The 16030-nt window shown below is 45.9% G+C and overlaps 1 protein-coding gene across 2 annotated transcripts in view; it reads right to left on the bottom strand.

The window, feature by feature from the left end:
* Positions 1–3373: 3373 nt before the first annotated feature.
* The window catches only part of LOC112557687 (S-antigen protein-like), a 28427-nt gene continuing 15770 nt past the window's right edge, over positions 3374–16030 (bottom strand). Inside the window, exons 2-3 of one of the 2 annotated variants that reach the window (XM_025227683.1) lie at positions 4236–5212; positions 3374–4187 (exon numbers count right to left, since the gene is read on the bottom strand). In XM_025227683.1, coding sequence (XP_025083468.1) covers positions 3998–4187; positions 4236–5212 — 1167 coding nt within the window. In that variant the 3' untranslated portion in view covers positions 3374–3997. Of the gene's footprint in view, positions 5213–16030 lie in introns of both variants that reach the window. The other variant, XM_025227682.1, reaches the window with a different exon arrangement.

Genomic DNA, 16030 nt, shown 5'->3' with positions numbered 1-16030 from the left:
AACATCGTGGCCGTCAGCAGTTGATCTTGTCCTGAACATACAAGTGTTGTTTTGTTTGTTTGTTTTGTTTTGTTTTCATGACGTCATACACTGGACTCCTAACGATGCTTCTAGAAGATCCGTCAATGGCCTTTAAAAAGTATCTTGCTCACGAAACGTTTATTTTAAAAATTACTGAGCTTAGTTCATTACAGGACAATAATAGTAATAGTAATAATAATAATAATAATAGCAATACTCCGGGTTAGGGTTAGCGTATAGGACTCTTCAATTAGCCAGGTACAAACGTTCGTTTCTTACCTGGATATTGAAAAGTCAGAATATTATTTGCCCCCACATCACAAAACAGATTTGGTTGTTATGGTAACGCTTCACATCACAGGCTACATCCCTAGTGACAAATCAGGTCAAGCCAACCGTGCTACTCACAACTTTCCTTCCAATCAAAAAAAAGCAGTTTTTCTTTGGACAGACTGACCCAGTGTTTGTTTATTATCATTTCAGCACCTTTATTTTCATGTTTGAGTCGATTTAGCAGACTAGTGCCAAGCCCTCGGGATTTGTCTCAAAAAAGAAAAAATTAAAAAGACCTGCTGCGTGTTCAGGTAAATATTTGGGTACAATCTTGTTCACAGTTTTATCACAGTTTAAATAAATTTGTTTTTGATGATTTCAATCATCACATGATAAGCCCACTAAAATAAAGATTTTAAAAGAAAGATATACTACAGTGTATTACACATATCTTTTCCCACTTCACTCGCTTCACCTCATCCTCTCTGTATTAGACTTTATCGTGTGAATGCAGTTTCAACCTCAAGAAACCATGAAGTGGTAAAGGGAGCGAACCAGCAGCCAGACGTTGCTTAATTGAATTGTCTCTCTTTATTAGCGTCTTCTGCATTGACAATAGTTATTTAGATGCGTGTGTGTGCGCGCACGTGATCCAGTGGTCTGCACGGTGGTCAAACGGTTCCACACAGGGGAGACAACGCCTGAGGTACTTGCAGTCTGACAGGCAAGAACACAGTTGCTGCCCTTACCACGGATAGTGGAATACGTGTCGTGACTGGTGTAATAACTGCTAGTGACACTATATATAATATTGTAGTGAAAATACACTACTGTCTGCTTATATATATACACGAATAAAAATATTTTGACATTGTAGTGTTGCTGAAAAGATTTCAAGATAAGTAGTTCTGCAGTAGTCGAAGATGTTTAGATGTGTAGCAAGGTAACAGACATTTTAAGATGTGCGATACATTTTAAATATCTTTTATCCAATCACACACATATAGAAATCTCTTATACTGACACCCCGCCAACACTACACATCTTGAAATATCTTCTGCCTGGTACACACGAACCAACAAACCCACGTACAGACACACTACTTGACAAGCCATCGTACACCTGTATGCGCACTCGCAGACAGGTAAACATACAAGACTGTAAGACACATACCTGTTCAGGTGCAGTATAACATTTATTGCTCCAAAATAGTTTTTGTTTGTGCAGTGACAGTTCGGAATGAAGTATCTCCATATTCGCTTCAGTTGTTTCTGTTTCCATTCATGGCGTCTCAAAACAACCTCTTTATTTCTCTCTTCGCTGTTACCAGCCGTCGGTGATAAATAAATAACCATTGTTTGTAATTACTGCTTAATTATCTACAGTAAACAAATCTCAGTTGGCAGACTGTGGTCTATAAATAAACAAACTGACGTCAAACAAAGAACTGACGTCAAATAAATTAACGTCAAACAAAAAAACTGACGACAAACAAAAAAATTTGCGTCAAATGGAAGTCTTCAACAAAAATGACGTCAAGCAAAAACAAAAATAACCCCAAACCCGACGTCAAACCCAAATGTGGCGTCAGCCACTATAAATAGCCAGACAATAAAGACATTCACAAGTTGCTACAACATTATGTTTGCATGTCGTATGGTGTACTTGCATGCTCAGTGCAATGCACAATAGACATTCCACTAGTGCAGCTCAGGGTTTGTTTGGGGCAGGTCACGTGTCACAAGGCTTCTACTCTAACCAACCAAGCGCGAGTGTGGACATCACACATGAGGCAACTGTAGCGCTGTGACAAGGGATACAATATTAACAGCTGTGACAGTCGTGACGAGGGTCAACAGGGGTCGCATGCATAGGTCACGAGGCCAAGCTGCAATGTAGGTCAACAAAAGGTCGTGCATCATGCTATCTGTAGTCTACTGCAGACACTTTGTCAGCCTGCGGGAACAATAAGCTGGGAGTTGTAAACAAAGCATAGAGCAACTTCACGTCTTGTTGTTATTGTTGTTGTGTTGTGTCATTGTCAGGTGTCAGTAATAAAAGCTGCAATTTACAGAGAGAACTTAGAACTGCTTCAGCTCTTCATTGAAAGTCTTCAGGTGTCGGTAACAAAAGTTCCATTTGCACTTTCCAAGTTTCACTTGGGACCTCAGAGTCCTTGTTGAGAATAAAATGCAAACCGAACTGAGGGTTGGTTGGCGAGCTTGTGGTCAGTTTGTTTGAATAGCCTGCTAGAGTGGTCAGCCTGTTGGGTTATTACTACTGTGTGCGGTTTGATCTTACATAGGTATTGTATTGTGATAATATACTGAGCAGGCAAAGTATCAAGACAGTTGAAAATTTGTCGTGCTAAACAAATATACATTTTACGTTGCCGTGAGAAACCAATTTTGAACTGTGCCAGAAAACTGCAACTTTAAGATGCGAAACAGAAAAAATAGCTAGATGGAGGGATGGGGGAAGGTGGGGATGCATTCGATCTGCTCCCTGAAAAATCCTCTTTTTTTCTCTGCAAGAAACTAGTACAGTGGAACCTCGGTTAACGAACTTAATCCGTTCTGGAAAGCTGTTCGTTATCCGAAATGTTCGTTATCCGAAACAATGTTTTCCATAAGAAATAAAGGAAATAGATTTAATTGGTTCCCAGCCCCTGTTGACTCGCTAATATTTGAAAGTTACAGGCTATAAAGGTATTTGTTTTAATGAAATATAAATGGAGTTAAATAAACATAAAAACATTAACGAAAGCATTTAAACATCAGAAAACTTGCCGTTTTGACGGCGTGGTTGGAAGCAGGTGTGGGGAGGAAGGGGTGGAATTACTGCTTGGATTCCCCCTCCATGAGCACACGTGACATTAGAAAATCGGGGTGACTTCCTTTTCTGTAGCTTTGAGGTTCAAGGAAAAAACTTTTCCAGTGTCTGTTCCTTCTGTCTTTTTTGTAAAACTCTCCGGTAATACGACATCACATGTCCGACAGACGCATGCCACCTTCATACTATGAAATCATTTCCTTTTTCAATTCATTTGTTGGCCGCTTCCTTGCCATTACCTCACTACTATTAATTGCTCTTAATCTTCTTTGGAACTAAGATTAAGGATTGTCTTATTAAACTAAAGTACAAAAATCACTAAATAAGAAGGATGCTCACAGATAAGGAACGACTGATCGTAACTGTGTCTCAAGCGCGAATAATGATATGCTGGTGGGTCACGTGTGGTTCACGTGGCTGTTCGTTATCCGAAATTTTGTTCGCTATCCGAGACAAACTTTTAACGAAATTTTTGTTCGTTAACCGAAATATTCGCTATCCGAGGCGTTCGCTAACCGAGGTTCCACTGTACATACTTCCTTCAAACATAATGAAATCCTAATTTACGTGAGAGTAAATTTACCAATGAAAACACTGATAAGGAAAAATCCCGCAACTCTTTACACTTACTAAAGAGGTTGTCGACACCGTTCACGTTGGCAGGCACGTTTACAAGTGAGTCGACAACTATACCCCAAGGGTCTGGATCGACTTGAACAATACCAACACTTGAGCGATCCTCTCTAACCGCTAGACCAACTGACTGAAGCCTGTTTTGCCAGTGTTTTGCCAGTCTTTTGCCAGCGTTGTATTCAAAACGTTTGTTACTGCTGCTACTGCTGCTCTTCCTCACTTCTGCACTCCAACTGCCTCATTTTTTCTCTGCCTCCCGCTTGGTGAAGCCGCTGAGCGCTCCGTGAGAGATGGAATCGAAAGGCTTCTTATTGGCGAAACCGGCCACCTCCCCGCCTGACAGTTTGTCCAAGCCAGGTCGGTTGACGAAGTTGGTAAAGGTGTCATCGCCGTGTTGCATGGAGTCAAACGGGCGTTTGATAAACGAACTCATGGCGCCATTGCCGATGGAGTCAAACGGGCGTTTGATAAACGAACTCATGGCGCCATTGCCGATGGAGTCAAAAGGGCGTTTGACGAAGTTGGAGAAACCACCGTGGCCAATGGAATCGAACGGCCGCTTATCTACTTCTTCCTCGCCTTCTTCGTCATTACCAAGAGATTCCAGATCTTCCTCGGCGTCTTCCAGGTCAGAGTTCTTCTTGATGAATGACGAGAAGTGTCCGTGACCGATGGGGTCAAATGGACGCTTCATAAATGAGCTCATTGAGCCACCGCCAATGGAGTCAAATGGACGCTTAATAAATGAGCTCATTGAGCCACTTCCAATGGAGTCAAATGGGCGTTTGACGAAGGAGCTCATTGAGCCACTGCCAATGGAGTCAAATGGGCGTTTGACGAAGGAGCTCATTGAGCCACTGCCAATGGAGTCAAATGGACGTTTGATAAACGAACTCATGGCGCCATTACCAATGGAGTCAAAAGGACGCTTGATAAATGAGCTCATTGAGCCACTGCCAATGGAGTCAAACGGGCGTTTGACGAAGGAGCTCATTGAGCCACTGCCAATGGAGTCAAATGGACGCTTAATAAATGAGCTCATTGAGCCACTGCCAATGGAGTCAAATGGACGTTTGACGAAGGAGCTCATGGCGCCATTACCAATGGAGTCAAATGGACGCTTGATGAAAGAACTCATTGAGCCACTGCCAATGGAGTCAAATGGACGTTTGATGAAAGAACTCATTGAGCCACTGCCAATGGAGTCAAAAGGACGTTTGATGAAAGAACTCATTGAGCCACTGCCAATGGAGTCAAAAGGACGCTTGATAAATGAGTTCATTGCGCCACTGCCAATGGAGTCGAAGGGGCGTTTGATGAAAGAACTCATTGCGCCATCGCCGATGGAGTCAAAGGGTCTCTTGACAAAACCAGATAGCTCACTGGCATGGTTGATGGGGTCGAAGGTTCTTTTGACTTCCGGTGTCTTATTAGCTGCGTCGTCCTGGGCTTCCTGTTGACAGAAAAGAAACAGTGAAAGCAGTGATTGGGATGTAGATGAAAGGAGAATGAATTACATATTGTATTATAAGCTATATTGTAAACTGTATTATAAGCTTCATTGTAAACTGTATTTCAACTGTATTATAAGCTGTATCATAAAAGGCATCATAAACCGTTGTTCGTACTTATTGTCCACAGTTTAACCATTGAGCACAAAGTGTCCCATTATAGGTTACAAATCAGTTATTAAAATATTTGCAGGCCCAGTAAGCTATCAGTGTAGGTTGTTTTTCTTGTTATTGTGTTTAGTAGTACAAGATGTCTGATGTGCAGTTAGGAGGAAACGACCTATGAACACTTCTAAGTGAAACCTCTCAATCTAAAAGTTAGTCAGAACCTTTACTTATTCTGAAACAGTTGAGATTTATTTCTGATTCGTTAGAAGAGATTAAAGAAGCTGCCACTCGTATAAGTGAAGGGTGACAGTGTCAACCATCTCGTGGAGCCAAGCGGTATCGCGATTAAGTCACTGTCACGGCTGAGTGCCCTCCGCACGCTCCAGGTCACCCACAGAGCACCAGACACCAGGTGTCTCCAGTGAGTGCACCACAGCACATCTAGACACGCAGTCAAGGACAGGAAGTCTCCCCCACCTACTCTCCCTCCCTCTCTCACACACAGAGAGAGGGAAATATCATTTTCTTGGCATTGACAGCAGTCTGTCGTATATCAAGCAAGTACATAACATACCTTGTGCAAAAACAAAGACATGTCAGCTAATTATTGTTATTTTCAACTATTTATTGAAAGCCGCTACACATTGTAAATGAGTTTAATGGTTGTGTTAATTAATAATATGCCATTGGTGCGCGATGCTATACATCTACGGTTCAAATGAGTGACAACGGCTTTATTCCCCCAAACCGATTCACCAGTCCAGTCCCCTGCCCCTCCCACTCGGGAAGAGATGAGTTGACGACAGTAGCACTGTGTGAATCTCCGCCAGGTGTCACAGGTGGAAGAGCCAGACACATGACACCGTGCTGGGCTCTTCCAACAGTCTAACGCGCTTCGCTGTCATCGTCTTGCTTTGTGCTGCCCACGATCTCAGTGAATTTTATTCAGCAACTGTGGGAGCGACTTTGTCACACCCAGAACTTCTCTTTGGTTCAAATCGCACTTTATTCCTGTCAGTGAAGCTGAAATAGTGGAGGTGCACATTGTAGGCCCGTGTCATGACTATGAACAGTAGTGCTCCCACGTGACTAGACCGCGTGACCATGTCAGCTAACACAACACATACTTGAGGCACTTATAGCCAACACATACTTCAGGCACTAGTCAACACATACTTCAGGCACTAGTCAACACATACTTCAGGCACTAGTCAACACATACTTCAGGCACTAGTCAACACATACTTCAGGCACTAGCCAGCAAGAAGTGCTGCACTGCTGCAACATGATTTTCTCTAAGTGTCTCTCCCAGTTCTCAATCGAGGAGAATAAAAAAAAAGAGCGATAATGTGCAAATATTTGGTTAACGACCAGCAGCGGAGAAGGAATGGAAAAAATCGTTGGGCAGCTTTCTTTTCTCTCCTTTTCCCTGCCACCCACCCCTGGATTTTCTCAGCTGGGATGGTCATCAGCTCCTTGCTGAATGGAGGTATGCGCGGGCACGTTAATACCAGACAAACAGACGTCCACCTGCCAAGAGGTCGGCAGCAAACATTCCAATTTGCACGTTCCACAGTCGCCGATAACACGGAGAAACGGTCTTACACAAGATAATTGCAAATCGAAGAAAATAACTCGAACAACGTCCACAGACCTTCTGTGTTTCTCTTGACAGGTACAAAAAGTTTTAGAAAAAGTCGGGGAAGCACGCGCATCAGGCACGCGTCCGCCAATCGCTGGCTTCAAGTGACAGTTCAATGACCTGACACCAGGTTCATCAATTGATCCTCACGTGCATTGACGATGTCAGCATTGATAAAACTGATAACATCTAGGGAAAAAGTCACCAGACCTGTGACAGGTAAGTGTTTACAAATAAAATAAAAGTTGAGGAATATGTGGACTGCGAGGGCCGCTTGCCGGTAAAACTTTCACAAGAAAAGGTCAAAGGGTAAAATACAGAACAAATACGAGGTACTAGAAGCCAAAGGGTGTCTGAGTAAAAGAAGTTTCAGCAATCACATTACAGATAAGAAATAGTCACGAAGCTTGTGAAAGCCTCGATGTGAGTTGGTTTCGCCTGCGAACGAAATTTGAGATTTAATTAATTGTTGTAATCCACGGAATTTGTAGTAACCACCTCCGAGCTCGTCGTCTTATGAGGAAAACGTTTCCCTTACTTTAATAAAATGTGTGTTGTGTTTATTTAAAGATAACACAACATGTAATGTGATTATAACGAAAACTATGAAAACTGGACTTGAAACAGTGGAACCTGTGTTCATACAAAGGTGAGATAAACCGTCTGCCTTGTGTTCACCGAAGTAAGACAAGGGGCGGTAATTGAAACCCTGGTGAAGGAGAACTCGCTGCTGATGAAACTCCAGGCTCCGATCGTCTCATACATCATCGAATCTTCTCAGAAAGTAATTTTGTCTTCTGTTCCCAAGGGGTAGGGACTGAGAAGAGGTGGAAGGGAAGGGAGAGAATCTGCGAGGGGCAGACAAAGATAGAGCTGCTAGCGTCACTGTGGCAGACGATAGGGGTCAAGGGTCACAGTCATAATCGCTGCACATAGCCGGCAAAGGGTTAGATCACTCTCATCAAGAAAGAGGAGCGCAGTGAAAGGTTCACAGAGTTCACACACTAATTGCCTCGGCTGTTTTGTTTTGTATTTTTTTTTGTGCGGGGGGTTGGGTGGGTCTTTTTTTTCAATATTCCCAATGCTATAGACTTAAAATATATGTTGTATTATTTGTTTATATATATGGCAGCAGGCGACTGGGTGCTGTTGCTAGGGGTGACGGTAAAATACTGGGTATTATTACCAGGGGCAGCAGCAGATGATTGGGTGCTGTTGCTAGTGGTGACAGTAGACTACTGGGTACTATCACTATCTGCTGTTATTAGGGGTGGCGACAGACTGCTGGGCTTAAAGGGAAGACAAATGTTAATCCGGTCATTAGTCGCTCCGACTTGCCGAGTGTTAGATTGCTTTTAATCAAGCCGACCAGACGATTACAAGTGTTTCATTGTTCAGGTAACCCGGCAGACAACATTCAGCTGTCGTTTTGCGGTTTTCGCTTTGCACTATTTCTTGTAGTCTCAGCCAGCCTGCTCACCCACAATGCCCTCCGCGTAAGACGAGAGATGGCAGAGGGGAAATAAAACATCGGGTTTAGTGCAGACCTATTGGGCCGCCCCACGCCATCCGCCCGTGTAAATCTTACCTTCATCCCACGGCCACTGGCAATGCTGACTGCGGACACACTAGGTGACGGTGGCGGATACACTAGGTGACAGTGGCGGGTACACTAGGGGACAGTGGCGGGCACACTAGGTGACAGTGGCGGATACACTCGGTGACAGTGGCGGAAACACTAGGTGACAATGGCGGACACACTAGGTTACAGTGGCTAGCACAGTAGGCTACAATGGCGGACACACTAGGTGTCCGTAGTACCCGAGACTGAGGCTGACCACAAACATGTATGACAATATGTCTCCAGCGCTCAGTTGGCCAAGAAGATGGAGAGACTTTGCCACCCAAAGCTGCTCCGACTTCGGAGAAACTATTTCTACTGCGCCCAGCTGTTACTCCCCGGTCCACAGCTTCCCGTGGGGGTGTAAGGTAGGGGTAGGGGCATCATTTTCCTCCCCAAATCTTCATCGTCAGGGGCCATGGCCGGCTTTATGGCGACCCTAGGGAACAGATGCCGGGGACACATCAACGGTAGAGAAGGTCCCAAGGGAAACATTTCCTCAAAGTGAGTTTCTGTGTGGATGTGTGCAGGACAGCGGTCTGACGACAGCCATTTTGGCCTTTTACATCCATGTCTGGGTGTCTGTGTGTCTGGATGTCTGGGTGTCTGGGTGACTGGGTGGTTTTCGTCCTGAAACTCAACCTTTTTGATAAAACTGAGTTTCCTGACACTTCAGCTTGAGATACTTCTGACTGAAGTAATCAAAACACGTTGCCGTCTCTCCTATTGGTTATAATCTTAAGGACGAAACCATTTTTGTCATCAAATCCTCATCTTTCATTATCAACGTACTGCTCCACTCTTTCCTCAGTTTGTCATCTCCACCCGTGGGCTTCCTTGATGTTTGTCAGGGTGTCATCGGTTGGCTGAGATTTTAGTTTGGTTGAGAGACGGTTCGCTTGTAATCTCTAATTTAAACGCAGAGATGCGCTCTCCAAATTCTGTTATTACTCAAAATATTAATATCATTATTACATCCACCATCTGTCGTCAGCTCTCGAGGAGAAGGAGCAGAAAATCGCTAAGTTCTATTTATATCTGAGCTCGCGGCAATGTCCGCCATGTTTGCCTGCAGGGACTGGCGGGAATGAAGTCTTCCTGCAAGTGAGAGTGAAATGAACTAAGTCTTCCTGGAGAAACAGGAGTGAACTATGTTTTTCTGCAAATACTGGAGTGAATTAAGATTGTCTAAGTTGATGTCACATCCAGAACGAGGCGAGTGACCTGGTGACCTGGTGACGACAACTCTGCACGTGTTGGTAGCGGAAGAGGAAGTGTATAGCTCTGGGCATGTGCAGAAATTTATTATCGTGTAATTGTCTGGTGGAATGTGGGGAATGTCGGACTATGACTCGCCATGCACGCTCTGACCTTGTGGTGAACGTTCTAGCTCTTCAGTCACGTGTCCTCCTCGTCATCCGGCGATGTGTGGCGTCCTTCTGATCCTGACACAAACATGTCCACCCTGAGAAATGTGTGGCTACAGAAGCATTAGTGCTGTAGTTCTGTGACTCGCCATCCTGATGAGCCACCTACCTCTGGTCATGTGGTGGCTGGCGCTGATGTAGTTATGATTGACATTATTCAAGGAGCCGCAACTGTTGATGTTTGTCTGTCTGTCTGTCTGTCTGCCTGGTCGAGTCAATAGCTGTTTCTGTCCTCCTTCCTTTCTCTCTTTATTTCATTCTCTGTCTTTGTCTTGGACAATTCTGACCGTCCGACCGTGCATAGATAGTGTGTGTGTGTGTGTGTTCGCCTGTGTGTGTGTTCGCCTGTGTGTGTGTTCGCCTGTGTGCCGGAGGGTGTGCGCGCGCATGTGTTTTGCTAATGTAGGCATTAAAGACCGATGCTATCAGACATTTTATCTCCGTTCTTGCTCTCGGCCCAATCTCAAGATGTCGTAAAACATCATAAGACATCATACGACGTCGTCAGACGTGAAGTGAGCTTAAGAACGTAGTTTACGTCCTGCCTACATCCCGACAGCAGCTCGTTAAGGGGAATTTTCCATTTCCAACTATAATTCCGATGTAACATTAATGAGAAATATTACACCTAATCCCTGCCACAGTCACATTCGCCCATCTTCCCCACCCTCCACCCGTCTCCTCTCCCTCCACCCGTCTCCTCTCCCTCCACCCGTCTCCTCTCCCTCCACTCTCCTTTTGACATTTTATTTCATCGCCCCTGGCAACAGTCGCAAGCCATTGCCGCAAAGTTAATTTTCACAGCTGGGGTTGTGTCCCTCACCTCACAAGCAACTGTTACTTTAAGGACGCTGTGGACGACGCCGGGTGGGAGGAACAAGGGTACTTGATGTCTCAAAATTTTCTGATCTCCAGGGCGGCTGCCGCCATGACATAAAAGTTGCCGCCATATTGCCCCCTAGCGCGCTCGCTCCATTACTGCTGACGGTGTGAAATGCATACTAATACTGCAGCCACTTGCTTCTCGTGTTCTCCCCACTATCCCGCGTAATCTCGCCAGATCTCGTTTTCTCTCCTTGCGCGCGCGTGCCTGCAGACTCCAGTTTGTGCGCATGCGCGAGTGTGTGTGTGTGTGAAAATCGAGCTCAGCGCCCTGTTCGTCCTTCTGGAAGGTTTTTGAAGATTGCGGTTGGATGTGGACCTGGAGGATGCGTCAGGCGCGACATCCACCCCTTCAGCCCTCCGGGCACCGAGGCTGTCGGAATAAAAATCATGATGCCAAGTTTTTTCTAGGGGTGGGGAGGTGTTTTCTCCTCAAGGTGATATTTGTAGACTTGTATCTACAGCGGACATCTAGACATGTAGCGCCCTGTACTCAGTGTAAACAACGAGCAGTAGGCAGTCCACACATAGTCAGGGTTGTCAGAATGTACAATGAGCACTTAGTTGACTCGGTGGTGATGTTCGTCAGGGTGAAGTGGAGATGTTCTTGCCCACCAGGGACAGTGAGCTATGAGACTCATGGCACTTGAAAGCAGACATCAGTCCTCTCCCGTCCTTACACGGTCCATTGGGCAGACACCAGTTTGCCAGTCTCAGGCCAGGAAGGACCCTAAACATGTTGGTCCTCGGTTCAAGAAGGTAAGTGCAGTAAGGACCGAGCTTCTCGCAATATTCTTGACAGATGTACCTGTCTAAACGCCCCTTTCAGGTATACCAAAGTTTGAAGGGGTTCTAAAGACCACGACCATCTCACAGTTCTTGGCCTGTGCCTCCTAACGGACTGTGTTGTTTGTAAAACGTAGGCTGCTGTCCACCGGAGGAAATGGAAGTGTGGGGGTCGCGGAGGATGTTCTCCAAGATGTGAAACAGCACAGGTGGTAGGAGGGACCCTTGATGTACGTCTGCTGTCGTGTGAAAGTTAGGTCCCCCTTGGTTACCCATCAGTACTCGCGACACAGACGAGAGTGACACGAGGCTGTGAGAGCTGAACACGAGGCTGCGAGAACTGGACGCGAGGCTGTGAGAACTGGACGCGAGGCTGCGAGAACTGGACGCGAGGCTGACGTGTTGCCCGCAAGCTGAGGACTGGTGGCCCTTCATTGTCTCCCCTGGCCATGAGAGTGAGTGGCTCAGACACTTGTTTCCCGGCTTTGTCTCCCCTGCACAGAAGGCGCATTGAAAAAGCACCAGAGCTAAAGTGTTAATCTTGAGGTGCCAGAGAGTAGTCACCCTTTGGCGACGCTTTTATCAAATTAGACACCTTCAGACGGCGGAGAAAATTAACCTTCGATCATCGTCAGCTGGTCACATGACTTCCGGGCCTTTCTCGCCTTTGTGTGTGTGTGTCGGGAAAGGGGGCTGTGCTCGATCCTCGCCCACACTGCTGATGACCGCAGGTGGATACTCAAACAGGTGTTAATTTTCTTTCTTCATTCCTCGGAGGATGATAAAAAAGCCGGTTGTGTCGACCTTTATTAGTCTCATCGGTTGTGGCCATCTTCATTTTCTCGCCTTTTCTTACTTTTCTAGTTGTCGCTTCCACAGTCTCGGTCGTCTTGTTGTTGGAGTCGATGATAGTTGTTTCCATCCCACGATTTTGTTTCCCGACTGCGTCCATCCATCCTTTTCCCTAACGAGAGTTTAAAGCTTTGCAGGAAAACAGCTTTAACGAACTCTCATAAAACCGACCAACCAGAAGCCTTCCTCAGCAACCTTTGAACCTGAACTTTGCACAGAGAGAATGTCACACCCTCCCGCCCCTCCTTCCCCACACACATATACAGGCACGCACGCACGCACGCACACGACCACACTTAAACACAATGTGGAATAAACTCATGCACCCGACCTCAGTGCAACGAGGTGAACTCGGTGTAAAATGAGAAATAAACAATGGAGGTAGAACGAGATAGACTCGCCGTGTTTTCTACTTATCGACCTTTGAAAGACCCGATTATGGAGACAAAAAGCGAGGAGAAAAGCAGGAAAATGTTAGGAAGAGTAATCTGCCCCTGGCGTGGGTCTCCTGTCGCAAAGGGACTTTGTTTACGCGACGACTGAGCCACCGGGGACAACTCCACTCTATCAAAAAACACAAAACTTTTTCTCCGCTAAAAACACATCCCTAAACAGACTTCCCATCGCGCCTCGCGCCCACCCGCAGCCAGCGAGAGGCAGAACCTCTGACATCGGCAACAACTGTCGTGTGATCAGAAAAATGGATGTCGCGAAAACGACCCCTGTGGGACTCTCCTGTCAAGAAGGAGGTGAAAAGACCAATTCCCAGCTCAAATTTGTCTGCTTCAGCAGCGGTGCGCAGCGCCATTGTTACCGCCAGCAGTAATCCCCTTGATTTGCCTCCCCTCTTTGTGAGCTGAGCGCACTTCCCAGCCCCACACTTCCGGTGTGCTGGCGAGAGAACTGCTTAACAACCGTTGTAGCTGTTATTTATCGATGAGTCTATTTGCAATCTGGTCTGGAACTTTATGTGGGCAAGTGAATACATTGTTTGCCTTCAGCGTCCTTCGTTCCTTCCCTTTCTTCTCTGTCACATGCTCGTGAACATGCGCACCCACACACCCTCACACACCCACACACCCACCCCACACTCACACACACACCACACACTATATATTGCTTTGATGCCCTCACTAGCAGGGCGATGAGAAAACCCTAATTTGTTTTTGAAGCTGTTAGAGGTTTTTTTTGATTGACTTTCAGTCGCTGGCTGTCAGAAGCGCGAGATGACAAGAAGCAAGGTGTCCTCGCGGCACTTCATTAAGCTGCGATCTGTGATGATGGCATTTCTTCACCTCCATGCTATGATCCCTCGGTGTGACATAAATGTACCGGCTGACCCTGGGGGCTGATGATTACTGACATCTGCCTCACTCAACCCTCACTCTCCTCGTTCCGCTAGCTTTCTCCATTTTTGTTTAGGGATGGATAAAAGGGAAATAATCAGTTCTCGTAGTTTGATTAGAATGCGTTTTGCCGTTTTTGACATCCATGTCATCAGGGCATAGCTGACCCCTCACCTTTGTCACTAACCATGTGAGCAAGGGTATACAGACACCAAGTCCACGACATCATCAGTAAGAAGTGCCAACCAGGAGGACGCTGAGGTCGGGGACCCAGGGACTGATCCAGTCCAGTGATGCTTGTCGGAACATTAAGTCCAACGGGCGGACATCATTGACCGTTGAGCTTGAAGTTGACGATGACTCAGCATCAGACTCCTATCCAAGCATGCCATTGGCTAGACTAGTTGATGTCCTCAAGTGGAAGCTGCCCCGTGTGGTCATACACAGCGTTTATCACACGCAGACCAAGGCAGTCAGTGGTTCAAGTCTAAAGTCGTAAACCAACCGTCCACAAACCTTGGGCTGCCTGTAGGTACAAACAGTTTCAAGTCCGTGGTCACCAGGAACACGTCATTCACGCATGCGTACGGCACGGTCACTCATTGCGGAAGAAATGTCTTTAACATTTTCTGGGCAACGAGCGCAACCTGACAGACTGAGCGAACAAGGCTGGATGGAATGTGAGATGAATAAAGAAAGCATGTGAAGGTGAGAGGTATGAGAGAGGCAGGGGATGCACAGTGACCTGTGTCACGCCCCACAACACCTGCCACAGCATCCCTGTCACGAGCACCTGACTCACTGCACGACCTCGCAACAGTCTTTGGTGCAGCGAGGACAACAGGAATGTCGCCGTCGACAAAGGAGGAAATGGACAAAGTCGTTATGAAGGGTGGACATCAACACCTGTTTCAAGAATAATAGAGAATGCGGTCTGCCCAAAGGACAAGAGAAAAACAGGGCAGGTCAGTTTGAAGATACGTAAAGGCGCACGTGGACTCCACCTAGGGACAGATAACTCACTTTTTGCCCTTGGTGAGCGTGTGTTCATTGAAGGTCTAAGGACAGACCACTTCCCTCTCACAAGTTCTCGTCTTCTGTGCCCGTATGTCGCCAGTCACATGTTGGACGACTTTTCCCATTGGTCAGCAGGACTTGCGATCTTTATTCACTTTCAACAGCAATGGTGTCTGCGTACACAAGTTTCTAACATTTATCTTGTCTGGGGATTCAGAGATTAGTTGGCGGGCGTTGTGCGATGCACTTGCTTTAGTCGATAAGAAGCAGAAGTTTCTAGAAGAAACAGAAGAGACTGATGAGAATGAAGTGTCTTGATGGGGATGATGGAGAGAGAGAGATGCACAGTAACAGAATGCCTTGTCTCAATCGGGAATCGATCCACTGTAACACAAACCAAGAGATTCGTTTTGTGGAAAAAAAAACTAAGTTTAGAGTTTAGCTTCAAAAAAAAAAGCCAACAGAGAAACCGAACCACCCGGAATACTACCCCCGCAGTTAACGACAACATCATCAGGCTTCAACACTTACTACTTAGTACTTAGCTTGACCAACATACTAACGAGTGTATGATTTCTTTTTTAATTTTATTTTACGTTTTTATGGTCAGGATGTTGCCTAGAAACTTGTAAAGTAACACATTGCAGTTTAGATAAACACGTTGTACATCCGTTAAAATCATCACGATGAAGTTCAGAAGCGACGGTGGTTGTGTTTTGCATTGACGAAGACAAAAGCCAAACAGGTTTGTCAAACCCTTGGGGGAAGTTTGCAGTGTTGGTCACGTGGCAAACAGGAATGATTTGGAAAAAATCGCGGTAGACACACAGGGAGACAACTCCCCGAAGATGGCGTCAGCAGACCGTTGGCGGAGTGACCAGACAGACACCTGACCCCTGACCCTTGCATCATTATTTGAAAAAAAAATACAGGTTTGATCATAGTGCTGGAAGTCCATGATTGCCTTAGAGAACAAAGAGTCAGATGTCGGTGAGGGACGTTACATTTCTCCTTTCATCAGACAGAAAGGACAAGAAGAGATGAAAGTGGAAACAACGGATGATTTGTGCTGCAGGCAG

This window comes from Pomacea canaliculata, linkage group LG2 (genome assembly GCF_003073045.1).
Source record: "Pomacea canaliculata isolate SZHN2017 linkage group LG2, ASM307304v1, whole genome shotgun sequence".
Classification (NCBI taxonomy): domain Eukaryota; kingdom Metazoa; phylum Mollusca; class Gastropoda; order Architaenioglossa; family Ampullariidae; genus Pomacea; species Pomacea canaliculata.
Note: the sequence above shows the minus strand (reverse complement) of the source record. Positions and strands in the feature narration are given on the sequence as shown.